The sequence below is a fragment of the Herpailurus yagouaroundi genome, unplaced genomic scaffold (genome assembly GCF_014898765.1).
Source record: "Herpailurus yagouaroundi ecotype Mexico unplaced genomic scaffold, PumYag 140, whole genome shotgun sequence".
Lineage (NCBI taxonomy): Eukaryota > Metazoa > Chordata > Mammalia > Carnivora > Felidae > Herpailurus > Herpailurus yagouaroundi.
In genome coordinates this window covers 59572753-59593513 of record NW_024412395.1, presented here as the reverse complement: position 1 = coordinate 59593513, position 20761 = coordinate 59572753, and the positions used below count along the sequence as shown (strand labels likewise).

The window sequence follows — 20761 nt, the reverse complement described above, 5'->3', positions numbered from 1 at the left end:
TTTTATTTTTTCAAAAAACCAACTCTTAGTTCATTGATCTGTTCTAGTGGGGTTTTTTTTTTGTTTTTTTTCTTGTTTTTTTTTTGTTTGTTTGTTTGTTTTGTTTTTTTACTCTATAGTGTTTATTTCTGCTTTGATCTTTATTATTTCTCTTCTTCTTCTGAGTTTGGGGTTTCTTTGCTGTTCTGCTTCTAGTTCCTTTAGGTGTGCTGTTAGATTTTGTATTTGGAATTTTTCTTGTTTTTTGAGGTAAGGCTGGATTGCAATGTATTTTCCTCTTAGGAATGCCTTTGCTGCATCCCAAAGGGTTTGGATTGTTGTGTTTTCCTTTTCATTTGTTTCTATATATTTTTTAATTTCTTCTTTAATTGCCTGATTGACCCATTTATTCTTTAGTAGGATGTTCTTTAACCTCCATGCATTTGGAGGTTTTCCAAATTTTTCCTGTGGTTGATTTCAAGTCTCATAGCATTGTGGTCTAAAAGTGTACATGGTATGATCTCAATTCTTTTATACTTATTGAGGGCTGTTTTCTGACCCAGTATGTGATCTATCTTGGAGAATGTTCCATGTGCACTCGAGAAGAATGTATATTCTGCTGCTTTAGGATGAAAAGTTCTAAACATATGTGTCAAGTCCATCTGTTCCAGTGTTTCATTCAGGGCCATTGTTTCTTTATATATTTTCTGTCTAGGTGATCTGTACATTGTTGTAAGTAGAGTATTAAAGTCCCCTGCAATTACCACATTTTTACCAATAAGACTGCTTATGTTTGTGAATGTTTTATATATTTGGGTGCTCTCGAATTCAGTGCATAGACATTTATAATTGTTAGCTCTACTTGATGGATAGACCCCATAATTATTATATAATGCCCTTCTTCATCTCTTGTTGCAGACTTTAGTTTAAAATTTAGTTTGTCTGATATAAGTATGGCTACTCCAGCTTTCTTTTGACTTCCAGTAGCATGTTATATGGTTCTCTATCCCCTCACTTTCAATCTGAAGGTGTCCTCAGGTCTAAAATGGGTCTCTTGTAGACAGCAAATAGATGCAGTCTTGGCTTTTTTATCCATTCTGACACCCTATGTCTTTTTGTTGGAGCATTTAGTTCACTTACATTCAGAGTTGTTGTTGAAGGATATGGGTTTAGAGTCATTGTGTTATCTGTAGGTTTAATGCTTGTAGTGATGTCTCTTGTCCTTTGTGGTCCTTGCAACATTTCACTCACAGAGTCTCTCTTAGGATCTCTGGTAGGGCTGGTTTAGTGGTGATGAATTCCTTCAGTTTTTGTTTGTTTGGGAAAACCTTTATCTTTATCTCTCCTTCTATTCTGAATGACAGGCTTGCTGGATAAAGGATTCTTGACTGCATATTTTTCCTGTTCATCACATTGAAAATTTCCTGCCACTCCTTTCTGGACTGCCAAGTTTCAGTAGATAGGTCTGCTACTACCCTTATGTGTCTACCCTAGTATGTTAAGGCCCATTTATCCCTAGCTGCTTTCAGAATTCTCTCTTTATCTTTGTATTTTGTCAGTTTCACCGTGATATGTCTTGCAGAAGATCGATTCAGTTACATCTGAAGGGAGTTCTCTGTGCTTCCTGGATTTCAATGTTTGTTTCCTTCTCCAGATTGGAGAAGTTCTCAGCTATGATTTGTTCAAGTACACCTTCAGCCCCTTTCTTTCTTCTTCTGGAATTCCTATGACATGGATATTGTTACATTTCATTGAATCAATTCTCTAATTCTCCCCTCATGATCCAGAATTTTTTTAATCTCTTTTTCTAAGTTTCTTCTTTTTACATAATTTTGTCTTCTGTTTCATCTGTTCTCCCCTCTGCCCCTTCAATCCTTGCTGTGACCTCCTCTATTTTATTTTGCACCTCATTTATAGCATTTTTAAATTCATCATTACTATTTTTATAGTTTCTTGGTCTCTGCAGCAATAGATTTTCTGCTGTCTTCTATGCTTTTTTCAAGTCCAGCGATTAATCTTATGACTATTATTCTAAATTCTTGTTCAGTTATATTGTTTAAATATGTTTTGATCAATTCCTTAGCTGTCATTTCTTCCTGGAATTTCTTTTGAGGAGAATTACTCTGTTTTGTCATTTCGGTTAGTTTTCTGTCCCTCATGTGTTTTAAAAGCTTGTTATGTGCTCTTCACCTGCAAGCACTACTATATTAAAGAGGGGTCATACACTGTCCAGGGCATGTCCCTTCAGAAGACATTTTTTGGAGAGTGTTACTTGCTCTCTGTTGTTGTGTCTTTGGTTATTTATCTCCCTTCTCCTAGTGATGTTTTGAACCCTCCACCAGGTGTGCTTTGATTATTCGTTGAAGTAGCCCTGGAAAGGAAAACAAACAAACATAAAACAAAACAAAAGCATGCAAACACACAAACAAAAAACGCAGAAACAAAAAACCAGAAACACCAGCTACAAGTAAACAACAGGGTAGAGGAGGTGCTGATAGAAGAGGCCTTATCCCATACAAAGAGAGAAATGACAGGGGTGGCGGGGGCAGGAAAAGAAAGAATAAAAACTGACCAGAGAAACTATACAGTTTAATCCAGAGAGAGAGAAAGGAAAATAAAGAAGGAGGCGGGGAAAAAGAAAAAGAAAAGAAAGTTATCCAGACAGAGAAACCATATGGCTTAATCCAGAGAGAAAGAAAGGAAAATTAAGAAGGAGGCAAGGAAAAAGAAAAGAAGATAAAGTTGTCCAGACAGAGAAACTATACTTGTGGCTTAATCCAGAGAGAGAGTGAAAGGAGAATAAAGAAGGAGGTATGGACCATGTATCAAGAGAATGGATTAAATATGTGTGCTTAAACAAACCAACAACTAGAGTAACCAGACTAGAGGAGGGAAGAGACAAGAAGGAGAAAAGGAAAGAAGAATGTATCTATATAATAAAAATTGTTGGAGAGTTAAACCAGGCAATGGAACAGTGCTGATCTGGAGGAGGGACCGTCTGGTTAATCAATGTCTATCCCTCTCCAGTAGATAGCAGTTACCAGGTGAAGAGGGGCATGGTTTGGTGTAGACAGTCCCGCCTCCACTGTGGGCCCTGCTGTCTGATCCCTGAGACCCCACCTTGGTGGTGGTGGGGAGAGAAATGGTAACCCCTAGTCTCTTCTCCAGGGAGCCAGTGCCCAAACCACTCTGTTTGAGCCATCCTCACTGTGCTGTGGGTGCAAATGAGGCAGTTTGTTCCACTCAGCCGATTCCCATGCCCTGGAGCTTGGCTGGGATTTAAACTCTTGCTCTGCATGCACTGGTACTGGGGAAGTGCTGCTCCACGCTGCCCAGTATGTGGTCCCTGGCTGGCAGATGCATGCAGGCTTTGTCCTGTCCCACAGCACTCCAGGGAGGGGATCACTTTCTCCCACTGCGGACTGCACCTCTGACCTAGCCACTGAGCCCAGGGCTGGCTCCCCTCCTCCCCAGGTTCATGATCCAGGCAGCTGGCTCCAGTCCAGAGAAATCCCTCAGTTAGAGATTGGATCTTTCCCCGTCAGGGTCAGTGTTTTTTTCTCTTGTCCAGATACAGTCCTATGCTTCGCCAGCTGCTCATTCTCTTCCCTTTGTCTCTCCACAGAAGGGTTCCCTTCCCTCCGTTTGTTTTATCTCTCCCAGTTTGCAATCACACACATATGACCTGTCAGTTTGTCCCAGTGGGTCCCTGGAAGCACGACTGTCTCTTTTCCTCCTGGACTCTTGGGATTCAAAGGCCTCTGGTTTCAACACTTCTTTGTTTGAGAGAAGAGAGAAGTTCAGATCCCCCTACTTCTCTGCCGTGTTGGCCCCTCCTCCTTCCAATGTTTGTCTTTTAATTGAGAAAACTAACTCATCCACTTTTTTGTGTGTTAACTGGTATTTAATCATATTCCTATCATGTTTTGTTTTTTGTGTGTGTATCCTGATAAATATGCTCTATATTTCTTTTGTTTTCTTTTGCATTATCACATTTTAGTCACATTTTTTGCTGATATTTTAGAATTTGTTCATATTATTTTTAGTCTATTATATTTTTAAAACTTTTCCCATTATTTTGGTGCCAACTTTAAGAATGAAAGAATTTGTGAGATCCTCCTCCTATCCCTAAATGAAACAATTAGGTAAGCACATGGTCCCCTTCATCTTCCATATTTTGTTCAATCTGTATTATTGGTTACAGATATTCTAATGTTTACATTATGAATATTGTCTTTCAAGAACTTATTCTTGACATTTATATTAAGCTTCATGAGCATATTGCCAATAATAATTATTTAGGATAAACTAAACTAAGTTTTACTGGGTTTATTTCTCACATTTCCCCCCCTCTATCACTCTCTTCTGGATGTGTTCCAATTAGGTTTCTATTTTTTCATTTTTATTTTTTTGAAATGTGAGGTCAACATAATATTCTGGACCTCTGGGAATGTACATGCATACCTTTGATAAATCTCTACAGTGTTTGAACAATGTTTAAATGTAAATGCCTTTAGCCTGGCCATGCTTTCTAGCTTATCACAATTTCCATGTGCTCCCTTCTGTCTACTTGATCTACCTACCTGCCCTGCCACTTTTGTTTATAAATTCTATATAAACTTTCTTAGACCACATGCAATTTTAAATATTCAAGTGTTTAAAATATGATTCCAGGCTCTTACACTCTTTTCTTTCCTGAACTTAGGCTTTGGAAGATCAGGTGTGGGAACTCTTGCAGGAAGCAGACAAGACAGCTGAAGAGAACAAGGATCAGAGTCAAGTCTATGATGCCATGGCCAACACCTTGGGTGAAGCATGGACAGCGCTTGTCTCTATGCTTGAAAAAAGAAGGGAGCTCCTCAGGTTGACCTCTGAATTTTTTGAAAATGCCTTGGAGGTTTGTGTTTTAAAAAACTACTTTCTTCACTTCAGAGCTAATGGATAGCACTTCTGAAAATGTTCTATTTCCACAAACGGACGTTGCAATCACTTTAAAAAATGGCAGAATGACTAAGTTATATATAATGCATTTAATTTTTGATTGCCAAAGAATAAAGTTGTTAATATTTTAAATGTAGTCCTTCAAAAAAAACTTTTAACCATAACTATAAAATTAAGTAAAATATTAAGTAAAAATGGAAACTCTTATTCATAAGTCAGTATAATTAGTAAATCAAACAATTATCCCTGGTTACAGGATTATTGGGAAATGTTGGTGTAACGTGTTCTTGTTGACTAAAAGATGGAGGATAGAGTTTCTTTGGCTATTTACCAAAAGGCAATTGCAGAATATTCTATGGAACATTTGACTTGTAAGCATAGTATTTTATAGAATGCTTTCTTAAGGCATATAGTTGAATTCCATAATTTGAACTTATTAAAAATTTAAGTAAAAGAAAAAGTCCTGGACCTAAGAAGGTCATTTCTTCCTGTGACTTTTCTTGAATTCTGAGATTTTTTTGCAGTTCCCAATTTCAAAATGTGAGACTCAAAGAACATTATCAAAAGAGCTGTTGTATTTGGTGTAAGACAGTTATTGGAAATTTCACTTTTAACTTCTCTGTCAAGTGGCAGTACATTCATTTTGATGTGAGAGCACTGCTTCATTATGATAAAGCACTAGCTTTGAAAAATATGACACTTCTGAACTCAAAATTCGGGTCTTAAATCCAAAATAATGAAGGAAGAAAGATTAGTAAGAGAACATAAAAATTGGGGTAGGCAATCTCATGCATCATGAACTTGTTTAAAAGTAAAAACAAGGAGCAAAAACCTTATTGTAACTTTTAAGGTTTGTTTCCTACAGTTTGAATACAGAAGTCCAACTACAATTCATTTTATAGATCATCTTGAGAAAAAGTTTCACACATAGTTTTCTTTCCTGAACAGAAACCAGGTGAAATGCACCTCCAGGGGTCAAATTGTAGATACATCGGATTCATTCCATCTAAGTAAGTGGGGTATAGATGTCAACTGCCCTTGAAATTCAACTCATTTGAGCCCAGGAAATGATCTTCCTTCAAACATTAGGCCCAATATTTGTTTCTCACAAGGTAGTAGCATTAATGCTAGCTGATTTTCTCTGTGATGAGAAATTATTTCCAGATATTGCATGAAGTAAAAGGAAATACTAAGTCAACTCATAATTTAGCCCAGCACTCTGATTTCTACTGAAAAGATACTGTTTCTTATATTATCCTGCTTCCAGTTTTGTGGGTCACTTCATACTAAGCTGAATGCAGACTCTTACATAATCTTTCCTGCCCCTTCTGTATGCTAAAACTATTGTCATTACTTATTAAAAAAAAAAAAAAGATGAGAATAAGGTCTTTGCAAAGTGTCCCACCATTGCCACTTCTATCCCATGCAAGATGCAAAAAGAAAAGTGGGCAAAAGAAAATACCATCAGGTAAAAAAAAGTTAACAGAACTTTAGAGAAAACTTTTCTGAGTAAAGCATTGTTTGTTTATTTATTTATTGTAATTTCAAATAACAGTTGAAATATAGGTATAAGTTATACAGAGACTCCAAAACTTCTTAGTGTTCTAAAGAGAAAAACCAAATCACCTTCTAGAGTTGGGTTTGTTTGTTTGTTTGTTTTGAAGCTTCTCTTCAAAGAATACCCTCAAGGGGCACGTGGATAGCTCAGTCAGTTAAGTGTCCCTCTTGATTTCAATTCATTATGAAATGAGCTCATGGGTCATGAGAAGGATCACAGAGCCTGCTTGAGATTCTCTCTCTCCCTCTCTCTCTGCCCCTCCCCTGCTCTCTCTCTCTCAAAATAAATAAATAAATAAACTTTTTTTAAAAAACCCAAAGAATACCCTTAACATAAGCTATTATAAATGGAATGGATTAGAGATGTAAATGATGTGTGGATAGGATCCTCTTATTGAATTATGATGCATAAAGTTCCATAAGAAATGGAATGACTTCTTATTGCATGGTTGATATTTATTACAGGACTGTTTCAGACGCACAGACTTAACCATTAGACAGGTTATTCTCTTATCAAACACCAAGCTAACTTTCAGAACATTGTCCATAAGTGGCAGTGGCTGGTATCACTAGATTGTTCTAACATGATGGTGGAGGCCTTCTCCACATTTCCAAAGAGGGCATCCTCATTAGTCTGTCTTCATCATTCCATGCATTTATAACTGGATTTTATGTGGCTATTATAATAATCAAAATATAGCACATCTCGTTAACTGGATAGTTACATAAAAATATTAAAAATCATTAAATTCATAGATGATAATTTGGAGAAAACTTGAAAAAGAACCATGTGATAAGCTTTTATGTCTTTTTAAAAAAATGTTTAATTTATTTTTTAGACAGAGAGAGTCAGTGCATGAGTGGGGTTGGGACAGAAAGAGAGAGGGAGACACAAAATCCAAAGCAGGCTCCAGGCTCCAGGCTCCAAGCTGTCAGCACAGAGCCCGACACAGGGCTCGAACTCACAAACTGTGAGATCATGACCTCAACTGAAGTCAGTTGCTTAACCAACTGAGCCACCCAGCTTTTATATCTTTCTCACTGATACTTTACCTTTATGAATCAGTTCAATACCTAATCCACAGGTCAACAAGTTGATTGAAATATTCTTATAAACTATCATAATTACCTTTAAATCTGAGCGTTAAAACTATTATCTAGCTAGACTACCACTATGTCTACTACCATGGATATACTGCACTGGTAGAACCAGAGATGTTTTACCCTCTTCTAAAATTTGTTTCTAAGATTATTCCCCTGCGAATATTAATATCACTTCAGATACCTCCCCTTCATATTTCCTCCAAGGAGAAACAGAAAGACTGGTCATATTCATCACCATTTAGGATGTCAAATTGCTTCTTGTTTTTTGAAACAGTGAAGTTTTCCATTTTGCATTCTTGCTATATCTAATTTCATTTTTATTTATATAAAGAATACATAAGATCATTGATAAAAATGCAAACAAAATTACAAAGTATAGATTTAGGAGGTAAAATGCATTCCCCCGTCCTAAATCTCCTTCCTTCTTATAAAGGCAATCCTTTGGTTTATATCTCTTCAAATCATTTTTTGCACAAAAATATATATTTTTATTTTGTGTAAGAAATGGGATTAGACATTGATTCTCAGTCTTTTTGAAATGGCATTAGACTTGTGTTATTTTGAAAGTTACATTTTTTTGGTTCTAGGTCTAATCACAGAGGAAAACATTATATTTCAACTTTCTTAAATTATATTTAGTTATAATTACATAGGCTACTGGTTTACCAAACTTTCATTGTTTTGTTTTTGTTGTTGTTAGCAAGCTTTCTGGTTATTCTTTGATGAACTGCTTTACATGTTGAAAAATGGCTGCTTAGACACAATAATTTTAGTTGAAAATTCCAATGGACATTTATCGGTAAACTAGTTAGATTATTTCAGCATATATGACATATTTCCAAGTATGAAAGGAATACAAAGGAAGGAGAAGAAAATTTTTACTTTGGCACTTTGTAAAGTGGCAACATGCAAACACACAGCCTCATACAAACACCCTAAGCCAGCACGCACTCACACAAACACACACATCATTATACAAACACACACATTTACAGTCAACTAGGCCATGAATTAATGAAAAACTTGTACAAATAACCCAAAGTGGCACATTAATTTTTATTTTTTCAAATGTCTTTCCATTGTATTTCTGTTGTAGTTTGCTATTAAAATAGACCAAGCTGAAGATTTCCTCCGGAACACCCAGGAGTTTGAGAGTGCCGAGTCCTTAAAATCCCTTCTGCAGCTTCATGAAAATCATACCAAAGGCAAGAAATATGTTTATTCCTCACCTAACCTTTTAGAGGTTTTACAGTGTGTTCACATGAGAATGCTCACGCGTGACATCGTATTTTAAATTTGTCTGTTTATACCTCAAACTGTTCCAAGAGAGGTTAAATAAAGCTTTATTTTTGGTCATCTGTTTCAGAAAAGACATAGTTGTAAATGATTCTAAGGGGATGTTAGAGGAATAGCCTCCAAAGATTTGGTTATTCAACCTGCCACATTTTATCTCCTGAGATCAGAGGCCATTTCTACCTTGTTCAGCCTTGTATCCTCAGCATCTAGCACAGTGCTGGCACATGGTGGATCCTCATGAAATATTTCTTGATTGAATAAATGGTTGAATTCAGTGAATGTTCCTTCTCAAGGTCAGGAAATGAAGAGCAGTCTTCAAATAATAGCTTTGGATAAGGAAAATACCGTTTTCATTATTACCCTTATTTTTTAAAAAGAGAGTAGAGGAAGTCTACAATTTGGTGGGGGCATGTATAAATTTATTGGTGAGTAACCTCCGTGCTTCCCGTGGGCCCCTGTTATACCACCCAGCACACTGTGTAATAACAATTTATTTCCATATTTGTCTCCATCACCAGATTGTGAGACTCTGGAGGGTAGGTATTAGTACATCTCTGAGTCTCTACGATGTAGAATAGCATCCAACCCAAAGTATGTTTATTGAGTGTCATTTGTATTTAATTCCAGTGTAAGACACAACACAATGATACAAACCTGAGGAATAAACAAAGCACTACATTAAGGAAGAGACAGTTGGTTCTAAGCTCTGAAAGATCACAACTAAGCCCTCCACTTTTCCAGTGGTCTTCTTACAATGAACATAATACCTAAGAATATTCCTCACAGTAGCAATCGTATTATTATTTCCTTGTTCTTAAGTGTTTTATATATATTTTAAATGTGTCTGACATATAGGTTCATTAGGGTCCATTATACTATTTTCTTTACTTTTGTATATATTTGAAAGTGCCCACTGAATGAGTTTAGGAAACACCATCCTGCTGCGGAACATTTGGAATATTTTAAAATCTTTTAGGAAGAAATATCACTCATGATCTCGATGCTAAGACTGTAACTTTGATACTTCTTAGAAATTACCCATTTGGAAAGATTATTTAGCAAGTTATAAAGTCACTTAAGCTATGTACATCTCTATCCATCTTGAATTTATTATATATACTTAAGAATGGCAAACTGTACTGTAATATTAACTTGCTTAGATATAATGACAATCAAAATAAATAATAAAAAGCTATTAAATATCTACTTGCCTCACATCACAAGGCATTATGTCAGAAATGGGGATTTTATGTATGCAAAAATGCAGTCTTTAAAATTAATACACCATAGGGATTTTGTATATCTTGAAGCTCATGATATTCTATCTAGTTTACCCTTGAGGAGAAATACATTACTTTGTATGATCAACTGGTGGAATAAATAGCTAGGAAAGCATGAACAATAAATAGTTAAGATGGAAGAAACCAACAGAGGAAGAACCAAAGGAACTGACAGAGGAAACTGAGGGAAGAATTGATCCACTTTAATGGGTAGCAGTAACAGACTGATTGTAGTCTAGGTACAGTTTACAAGTTATCTTTGGCCAGAGACTCCATTCCTGGTGGTACTATAGTAGTAGTTACACTATTTTGACAGATGTTGAAACAGAAAACCAGAAAAAGATTGCAAATGGAAATTTTGGATTATTATATGCATTCTGTAGGAACCAGAACAGGTTGGCATGATCCACTGTCAGTGTGCAATACCCTAGCACTTAGAGCCATACTTCTCTCTCTCATTGGAAAAGTCTAGTGTGTAGGAGCTAGTTATGGAAGGGAAGAAAATAAATACTATGTGGAAACCCTGCCATTTATCCATATTTCCTGTGTGTGTGTGTGTGTGTGTGTGTGTGTGTAACTTTTCACAATATCATAACAAACTCTTCGATGCAAAGGAAATACATATACATATAAATGGAGAAGCAAAAAGTAAATAAATAAATAAATGGAGAAGCAGTCACACTGATTATCACATAGGCTATACAAATTAAAATTCTTCAGTTTGATACACAAGGCCCTCTATAACCTGTCTTCACCTCATTTGCAAGTTCTTTTTTTTCACTTCTATCAAAGAAACTGTTCTAGACAGATAATTCTTTTTATGCCCCTGCCTCTCCCATCTTATTCATGTTTGCTTCCATTTATTTAAGAGATTTACTCTCATGTTCTCCCTGCCTCTTCCTGCTCTATTTGAATGATTCCATCCTCTTTTTGGTTCAAGTTGTTCTTGCTGTTTGTTGCTTTGCATAGTTAACTCCCGATCAAATTGCCCATTGCACATAATCACACCTTGCTTGCTCTGAGCAGATAATACCATCTAATGCTTTATTTGACAGCTCTAGGTCATGTGACACAAATTACTTCACATTCTTTCTTTTTCATGTCAACATCTCTCTCTCCAATATCTTCACTTATATCATTCTCTCTTCCAGATCTCCCCCCGCAAAAAAAAATTGTCAAGTTAAAAGAGACAACTGGCACAACTACCACAGCCTAATTATTGCCACACAGTTAACTGTGGAATGTTAGAATGCTAAAGTAGAGTGCCATGGCTCTAAAGTAGAGAGCCTGACACGGGGCTTGAATCCACAAACTGCAAGATCATGACCTGAGCCAAAGTCAGACACTTAACTGACTGAGCCAACCAGGTGCCCCATCAAAGTCTTTTTTTATATCTCTAGAGGACCACTGATCTCTAGCACGTATATCTCTCTTAATTCTTCCCCCTCTTTTAATACTTTGATCTCATTCAAGCATTCTACAAAAACTGTTGAACATTTCTCCTATGCCAGTCACTATGCTAAGTGCTAGGAATGTTATCCTGGTCACTGTCCCCATATTGCATCGGAGCCTGGTGGCAAAGGGAGACAATAAATCAACTAACCAAACACATAAGTATAAAACTATGGTTATGTTAAGAGCTATGAATGAGAGGAATATTGTATCATGAGAACAATTAGTAGGAGGATTTGATTCAGTCTGGTTTATTCATTGAAGAATTGGCAGTTGAATAAGGCCCAAAGTATGAATAGAATAAAGGTAGAGAAGGAAGGGTTTGAGGAGAATGGTGTTCCTGGCAGAGGACACAGTGAAAAGTTCTGGGGCAAAAGGGAATGTAGCATTTGTAATGTATGTAAAAAGAGAGGGATGAAGAATAGAAAGATTAAGAAAATCTGAAAGGGAAGATAGGGACCAGACCATGCCAGACTTAAATTATGTCAAGGAATCTGTCCTTAATTCTAAGGCTATGGGAAGCCATTGTTAGGTAGGGGTGTGTGTGTGTGTGTGTGTGTGTGTGTGTGTGTGCACGCACACACACATGCATGCATGTGTGTGACATACTGTGTTTAGAAAAAAATCTCTCTGGCTAACTAAGGAGAATAGATGAATGGATTGGAGAAAGATGCCATTCAGAGGTGGCTGCACAAGTCCAGGCAATAAATAATGTTTTCTGTAGTGAGGACGAAGAGAAGTAGACACTTGTAGGAGACAGAGGGTGAAATTGACAGGTCTTGAAAATGAGGGAGAGGAATGTGTCATGAATGACTCCTGGGTCATAGAATTTAAACCTCATTAGCAGCCCATTCACTTCAGAACATAGAACATGTCAAGGAGAGCAGGCACCTTAACAGTATCACACCACTAAAACCTGACTGAAACAGTGCCCAAATCCCACGATCTCTCCCCTCCTGTACTGCATTACACTATCACTGAACTGCAGCATCCCATCATTTGGCAGTTAGTGCTACAGAAATTGTTAGGTTATGGTATCTGGCTAGTTGTATCACAGGCATTTTATGTTTACACATTTGAATTCCTTACAGTATAACTTATTGTTAATATAAAGGTTACATACATTTGAAATTCTACCAAGAGTCTGAATATTACTATAGAAGAGCTTGCTCATATCACTATTCTTTCTTCTTTCTAATTTTCTTCTAGAACTCTTAGAACGATCTCTAGCCCTTTTAAACAAAAGTCAACAACTCACTGACTTCATAGAAAAATTCAAGTGTGATGGACCTAATGTGAATTCTGAGTTGATTCAGGGAGCTCATAACAGCTGTCTGAAGATTGACAGCCTTCTTGAGCTTCTACAAGATAGGAGACGGCAACTAGACAAGGCTCTGAAGCAACAGCAGCAAGAACTGGGTCAGGTTCTGAAGATATGTCAGTGGGACCAGCAAGAAAATCAGGTAACTCAAAGGGGAGTTAATGATATCCTGACCTCAGCTAATGAAGTTTGGCTATTATGTGGATAAGATCTTTCCTGGGATGGTTCTTCAGTTGCCATGATCAAATTCCTTGGTCTTTGGTCCAAACTAATAGGTTGTTTTCTCACATGAGTTAAATGAAAAACAAAGGTTTGTATTTCCTGTCATCATAATATTGATTTTATAAATGGGAGAGTACTTATGGGTAGTTTTGAAAATGACTGTGTTCTATTGTTGGATTCTCTTTCTCACATCCTTCTAGGTTACTACTTTTAGACACATTTCTTTGAAATTCCAAATATAAATTGTAGCTTTCTTGAAAGTTAGAGAGGCAGGATGATGCTGAACTGTATTACATTTCTGCTAATGTCAGTGAAAAAGTCTGTCAGCCCCAAATAGTGTTCTTAGAAGACTGGTCTGGTGCCAACGAAGGACTATGACCTTGGCCTGGAGCTAGATGTTCAATGGTTAGAAAGTGTTGGGGCAAGAGGTTCATGAGTTTGCATGTTTTTTAGAGCTCATTACCCCAACTGCAGGAGCAACTCTGATCAGTTGTCAATATTCTTGCCGCACGTTCCATCTGTCCCAATTACTTGAGGCTAAGCATGGATAGAACTCTCTTTGCAAACCCCCAACTCAAATAGGTGGGATATTTATTGCATTATTTCTAATTGTCCCCATCCCATGCTTAAATCTGTACCAATTAATTGGAAGGAATTTTCAGGGGGAAATATGTGAAAGGAGGTCTCCTGGTCTGGATGTATGGGGAAGGGGTCCCTTCACATGTTATATATTGCTGCTCTGATCCCGATTAGACAGACAGACCTATGGCTGGGAGCATAGATGAGGCCAGGAAAAACTGGTTCTTATTTCAAACTGGAGAAATGAAGACTTAAATGATGATCACCCCTTCAACTAACACTTATTCTACTAACACCTACTCTGTGCCAGGTGCTATCCTACTGGGAATAACAACATACAAGACAAAGTCCTTTCCCTCTGGGAATTTCCCCTCTAATGCAGTTTCTCAACCTCAGCACTATTGACAGTTCGTGCTGGGTAACTTTGGAGGACTGTACTATGCATTCTAGGATGTTGAACAGCATTCCTGATCTCTACCCACTAGATGCCCGCAGAATATCCTCATTGTGACGACAAAAAATGTCTCCAGACATTGCCAAATATCCCTTGGGGGGCAAAATTGCCCCCAGATGAGAACCGTGGTTCTAGTGTGATTAGAAAGATACACCATAAACAAATGAAAATGATGTGTTATAAAGAAAATAAAATAGAGCAGTAAATTTATCTTGGGTTGGTCTACTTTTAATCAGAGAAAGCCTCTCTGAGGAGGTGGCATAGAGCAGAGACCCAAAAGCAGAGGCCTCCATTCATACATTCTGCTGGAATTTTATTTCCTCCCCCTCAAGTCACCATACACTTTCCAACTCATCTCCACTTTTAGCCCTTTGGCATAGACTACTGCCAGCTGCTGTCTTGTTTCTGCTGTGTTTTGCCTGTCAGCCCTCATCCACTCCCCAGTTTACTTCTTTGCCCACCCCACCTTCATATCCTCATTATCCAATGCAATGGTCTTTTTACTGGTGATTCTGGCACAACAAAGGAAAATTAATGCTCAGGACAAGAATTAACTTAAAATTGTTTATCAGACAAATGTTTCCGGAGTTCCCAACTTCCCTGTCATAAATGAGTCTATTATAACACACTCTTTCTCCTTGTCCCTCTTTTCTCTTCCCTAATCCTGACCTGACACCATCTTCCCAGATCTCCTGTCCCCTTAAAGAACCCTTCCTCTTATGTCTTTGCATTGAGTTTATAACCCAAAGCCCTACCTCTAGGACTTACAAATTTCAAAATGAACATTTTAACTCAGACACATACTTAAGAGGAATATTGTCATCCCTGGAAATCAGAAATATTTTTTTTCAAAGTGACTTTATTTATTTATTTATTTAGAGAGAGTGTGTGCACAAGTTGGGAAGGGGCAGAGAGAGAGGGAGAGAGAGAGAATCCTAAGTAGGCTTGATGCTGTCAGCTCAGAGCCTGAGGTGGGGCTATATCCCACAAATCATGAGATCATGACCTGAGCTGATATCAAGAATTGGAGGCTTAACTGACTGAGCCACCCAGGTACCCCCAAAAGATGTTTTGATAATAACTAAAGTAAGGTATTTCAGAAGGTTTCTGACATGGTGAGTTCTCTAACTTTTGGCGTCTCATCATTTTTAGGAGGAGTATATGCTTTTATTGGTGAGGTGCTTTTTAAAAGTAGACTTTAGGGGTGCCTGGGTGGCTTAGTTGGTTAAGCATCCGAATCTTGGTTTAGGCTCAGGTCATGATCTCCTGTTTTGTGAGTTGGGGCCCTGCATCAGTCTCTATGCTGACAATGCAGAGCCTGCTTGGAATTTTCTCCCTCTTTCTCTGCCTCACCCCACCTCTCTCTTTCTCTCTCTCTCTCTCAATAAATAAGCTAAAAAAGTAAAAGTAGACTTTATTTAAAAAAATTATTTTAACATTTTATTTTTGAGACAGAGAGAGACAGTGCATGAGAGGGGGAGGGGCAGAGAGAAAAGGAGACACAGAATCCTAAGCAGGGTCCAAGCTCTGAGCTGTCAGCACAGAGCCCGATATGGGGCTGGAACCCACGAGCAGTGAGATCATGACCTGAGCTGAAATCAGATGCTTAACCAGCTGAGCCACAAGATTCCCCCAAAATAGACTTTATTTTTTAGAGCAGGTTTTAGATTCACAGTAAAACTGAGTGGGAAAATACAGAGTACCCCCTGTTCCCACACATGTACAATCTCTCCCACTATCAACATCCTGTACCAGAGTGGTATATTTATTATAATCAGTGAATATACATTGATATATCATTATCACCCAAAATCCATAGTTTATGTTATGGTTCACTCTTGGTACAATATGTTCTGTGGGTTGGTTAAATGTATAATGACATGTATCCATCATGGTAGCATATAGAATAATTTCACTGCCCTACGAATCCTTTGTGTTCTGCCTATTCATTCCACCTTCACCCTAGGCCTTGGCAACCACAGATCTTTTTACTGTCTCCATAGCTTCGCCTTTTCCAGAATGTCATATAGTTGGAATCAGTATGTAGCCTTTTCAGATTGACTGTTTACACTTCGTAATAATACATTTAAGATTCCTCCATGGCTCAATAGCTCATTTCTTTTTAGCGCTGGATAACATTCCATCGTCTGGATATGCCATGGTTTATTTATCCATTCACCTACTGAAGGACATCTTGGTTGCTTCCAAGGTTTGGTGATTATGAATAAAGCTGCTATAAGGATTCATGTACGGACTTTTGCATGGACATAAGTTTTAATTCATTTGGGTAAATACCAAAGAATACAGCTGGTGGCTCATACATAGTAAGAGTATGTTTATAAGAAACTGCCAAACCATATTCCAAACTGACTATACCATCTTGCATTCCTACCAGCAATGAAAATTCCTGTGGCTTCACCTCCTGACCAGCATTATCAGTGTTATCAGTGTCTCGCACTTTGGCCATTCTGATAGGTGTGTAGTGGTATTTTATTGTTTTAATGAATTTCATCTTTAAATTGGGAAAAATAACTATTAATTCACAGAATTGTTCTAAGGGTTAAATGAAATAACATATGTAAAACACGTAGCACGTGGCACAAGAACAGACACTCAGATCGATGGAACAGAATAGAGAACCCAGAAAAGGACCCACAAATGTATGGCCAACAATCTTTACAAAGCAGGAAAGAATATCCAATGGAATAGACAGTCTCTTCAGCAAGTGGTGCTGGGAAAACTGGACAGCTACATGCAGAAAAATGAACCTGGACCACTTTCTAACACCATACACAAAAATAAGCTCAAAATGGATGAAAGACCTAAATGTAAGACAGGAAGCTATCAAAATCCTCAAGGAGAAAGCAGGCAAAAAGCTCTTTGATCTTGGCCACAGCAACTTCTTACTTAACTCTATCTCTGGAGGCAAGGGAAACAAAATCAAAAATGAATTATTGGGACCTCATCAAAATAAAAAGCTTCTGCACAATGAAGGAAACAATCAGCAAAACTAAAAGGCAACCGACAGAATGGGAGAAGATATTTGCAAATGACATATCACATAAAGGGTTAGTATCCAAAATCTATAAAGAACTTATCAAACTCAACACCCAAAAAACAAATAATCCAGGGAAGAAATGGGCAAAAGACATGAATACACACTTCTCCAAAGAAGACATCCAGATGGCCAACCAATGCATGAAAAAATGCTCAACACCACTCATCACCAGGAAGTACAAATCAAAACCACAATGAGATACCACCTCACACCTGTCAGAATGGCTAACATTAACAACTCAGGAAGCAACAGATGTTGGCAAGGATGTAGAGAAAGGGGAACCCTTTGGCACTGCTGGTGGTAATGCAAACTGGTGCAGCCACTCTGGAAAATGGTATGGTGGTTCCTCAAAAACTAATATTAGAACTACCCTATGACCCAGCAATTGCCCTACTAGGTGTTTATCCAAGGGATACGGGTGTACTGTTTTGAAGGGACATATGTACCCCAATGTTTATAGAAGCACTATCAACAATAGCCAAAGTATGGAGAGAGCCCAAATGTCCATCAATGGATGAATGGATAAAGAAGATGTGGTATATATATGTACAATGGAGTATTACTCAGCAGTCAAAAAGAATGAAATCTTGCCATTTGCAACTACGTGGATGGAACTGGAGGGTATTATGCTAAGCAAAATTAGTCAGAGAAAGACAAATATCATATGACTTCACTCATGAGGACTTTAAGAGACAAAACAGATGAACATAAGGGAAGGGAAACAAAAATAATATAAAAACAGGGAGGGGGACAAAACAGAAGAGACTCTTAAATATGGAGAACAAACAGAGGGTTACTGGAGGGGTTGTGGGAGGGAGGATGGGTTAAATGGGTAAGGAGCATTAAGGAATCTACTCCTGAAATCATTGTTGCACTATATGCTAACTAATTTGGATGTAAAAGAAAAGAAAAGAATAAAAAAAGCCCATGTAGCACAAAGTCTAGCATTTTAAGAGGCACTTAATAAATATGAGTTTAAGAGGCACTTAAATAAATCTGATTAAAATTTACAGTCTATGAATTCTTTCACATCTGGTCCACAATCTTTCCCCTGGGTTTGTCATTACTGTTGGTATATACGTCGAGGTCTCTCAATACTGTTTAATTTTTGGAGGCTGCTCTAGGTAAGGGAAAGCTTTAAGAATGTATATTTGTGGTTAAGAGAACTAGCCTTTCAATTAGACTCCATTCCTAACAGTCTTCAACCAAACTCAATTTTAAAATAATAATATGGATAAATGTTATTTTTAATAAAATTGGCCAATAATTAAGACAGTCATTTTCTTAAGTATAAAATTTAGGCTCTTATTTTTAATTTTATTAATATTTATTTTTGAGAGAGAGAGAGGGAGAGTGAGCATGAGTCAGGGAAGGGCAGAGAGAGAGAGAGACAGTGAATCCCAAGCAGTTTCCATGCTGTGAGTGCAGAGCCTGATGTGGGGCTCAAACTCATAAATCGTGAGATCATGACCTGAGCCAAAGTCAGATGCTTAACCAACTGAGCCACCCAGGCACCCATAGGCTTATCAGTCTTAAAACATCCCATGTTATATTTTCTCTTGTTAACACCAGTGACAACAGCTGGAGTAATTAATAAAGTAACTGGTGCTTCTTTGGGCTCGCTTGCTTGTAAGAGCACAGATCTTGGGTCCAGACTTTTAACTGAAAGCAGTTAAAGTCCTGGCTCTACCACTTACTAGCTGAGTAACTGAGAAAGATTTAGCCTTCCTCAGACTCAGTTTCCTGTCAAATGTACATATAATAGTATCTACTTCAAAGTGTTGTTAGGATCATCAAAAGAGTTATTATATGCCAAGTGCTTAGAAGAGTGACTGCCACATAGTAATTGCTATATTGGTGTCAGCATTGTTTTGTCATCTTGTCTGAAAAAGATAGACATATTGCATATTTCTATACTCCTACCCACCTCCACCACCATGCTTAAGTAAAGACTATGCTTTTTAAAAATTTTTTTTAATATTTACTTTTTTATTTTTGAGAGAGAGAGGGAGACAGAGTGTGAGTGGGGGGAGAAACAGAGGGAGAGGGAGACACAGAATCCAAAGCAGGCTCCAGGCTCTGAGCTGTCAGCCCAGAGCCTGACATGGGGCTCAAACCCATAAACCGTGAGTTCATGACCTGAGAAGAAGTTGGACACTCAACCGACTGAGCCACCCTGATGCCCCTTAAGCAAGACTATTCTTGCATTAAAAGCTAGTTTCATTATTTGTCTTGAGTTCAAAAGGTGTCATCAAATAAAACTCACTTTTATAATTTCAACAGCCATTCTTGCTCAATGGGCATTCAATTAGTAGTAAAACAAAAAGATAGTTGTATTGTTTTCTGCTTATGATTAATAATCAAATTTAAAATTGTAGATGAGATCACTATCCACACAGATAATTTCTATTAGCATTTGGCATACTACGACCTTCCAGACCTTTATAAAAGCATGAGGCACAATCACAGGCACACACACATTTATTAAAGGAACACCTAACCAAACAAATAAAAACTAATGGAATTAACCTATACATGCTGTATTATTACCTCATTTTTATTTATTTTTTTTCAATATATGAAATTTTATTACCTCATTTTTAAATTAAATTGAACAAGTAATAGGTATATTCTTGTGTCAAAAGTACAATAAATAATTTTAATATAGCATTTCACTATTTGAATGTAGCATAATTTTTTTCATTGAAGTAGAGTTGACATATAGTATTATATTAGTCTCAGCTGTACAACAGTGTTTTGACAATTCTATATATTATTCAATGTTCATGCTTACCAGGATAAGTGTAGTTACCATCTGTCGCGATATTACACAATTTGAATTTTCTTTTTTTTAATTAAAATTTTCTTTCTAATATACATTTATTTTTGGGAGAGAGATGGAGCAGAATCAGGGAAGGGGCAGAGGGAGAGGGAAACAGAATCCATAGCAGGCTCCAGGCTCTGAGCCATCAGCACAGAGCCTTACATGGGGCTTGAACCAACGAACCATGAGATCATGACCTGAGCTGAAGTCAGACGCTCAACCAACTGAGCCACACAGGTGCCCCAAGCTATTACACAATTTAAAGCAAAATCATATTGATGAGGAAGTAGAGTCTCTCTAGTTTCTCAATATTATAAGCAATAATTAATACTTTGTGTGTTTATAATTATGTGAACAAGGAAGTATTTTAAAATCCAGGTAGGGGGCGCCTGGGTGGCGCAGTCGGTTAAGCGTCCGACTTCAGCCAGGTCACGATCTCGCGGTCCGGGAGTTCGAGCCCCGCGTCAGGCTCTGGGCTGATGGCTCGGAGCCTGGAACCTGTTTCTGATTCTGTGTCTCCCTCTCTCTCTGCCCCTCCCCTGTTCATGCTCTGTCTCTCTCTGTCCCGAAAATAAACGTTGAAAAAAAAAATTTTTTTAAAAAAATAAAAAATAAAAATAAAAAATAAATAAATAAAATAAAATCCAGGTAGATACAAGCATAATTATATTACCTAAGTTTTTAAGTTTTTTGT

The 20761-nt window shown here is 37.5% G+C and overlaps 1 protein-coding gene across 6 annotated transcripts in view; it reads left to right on the top strand.

Moving 5' to 3' along the window:
• The window catches only part of CCDC141 (coiled-coil domain containing 141), a 213211-nt gene that overhangs the window by 51540 nt on the left and 140910 nt on the right, over positions 1-20761 (top strand). For all 6 annotated transcript variants that reach the window (XM_040475527.1, XM_040475526.1, XM_040475528.1 and 3 more), the window contains exons 3-5: positions 4685-4876; positions 8678-8786; positions 12819-13072. In XM_040475527.1, coding sequence (XP_040331461.1) covers positions 4685-4876; positions 8678-8786; positions 12819-13072 — 555 coding nt within the window. The remainder of the gene's footprint in view (positions 1-4684; positions 4877-8677; positions 8787-12818; positions 13073-20761) is intronic.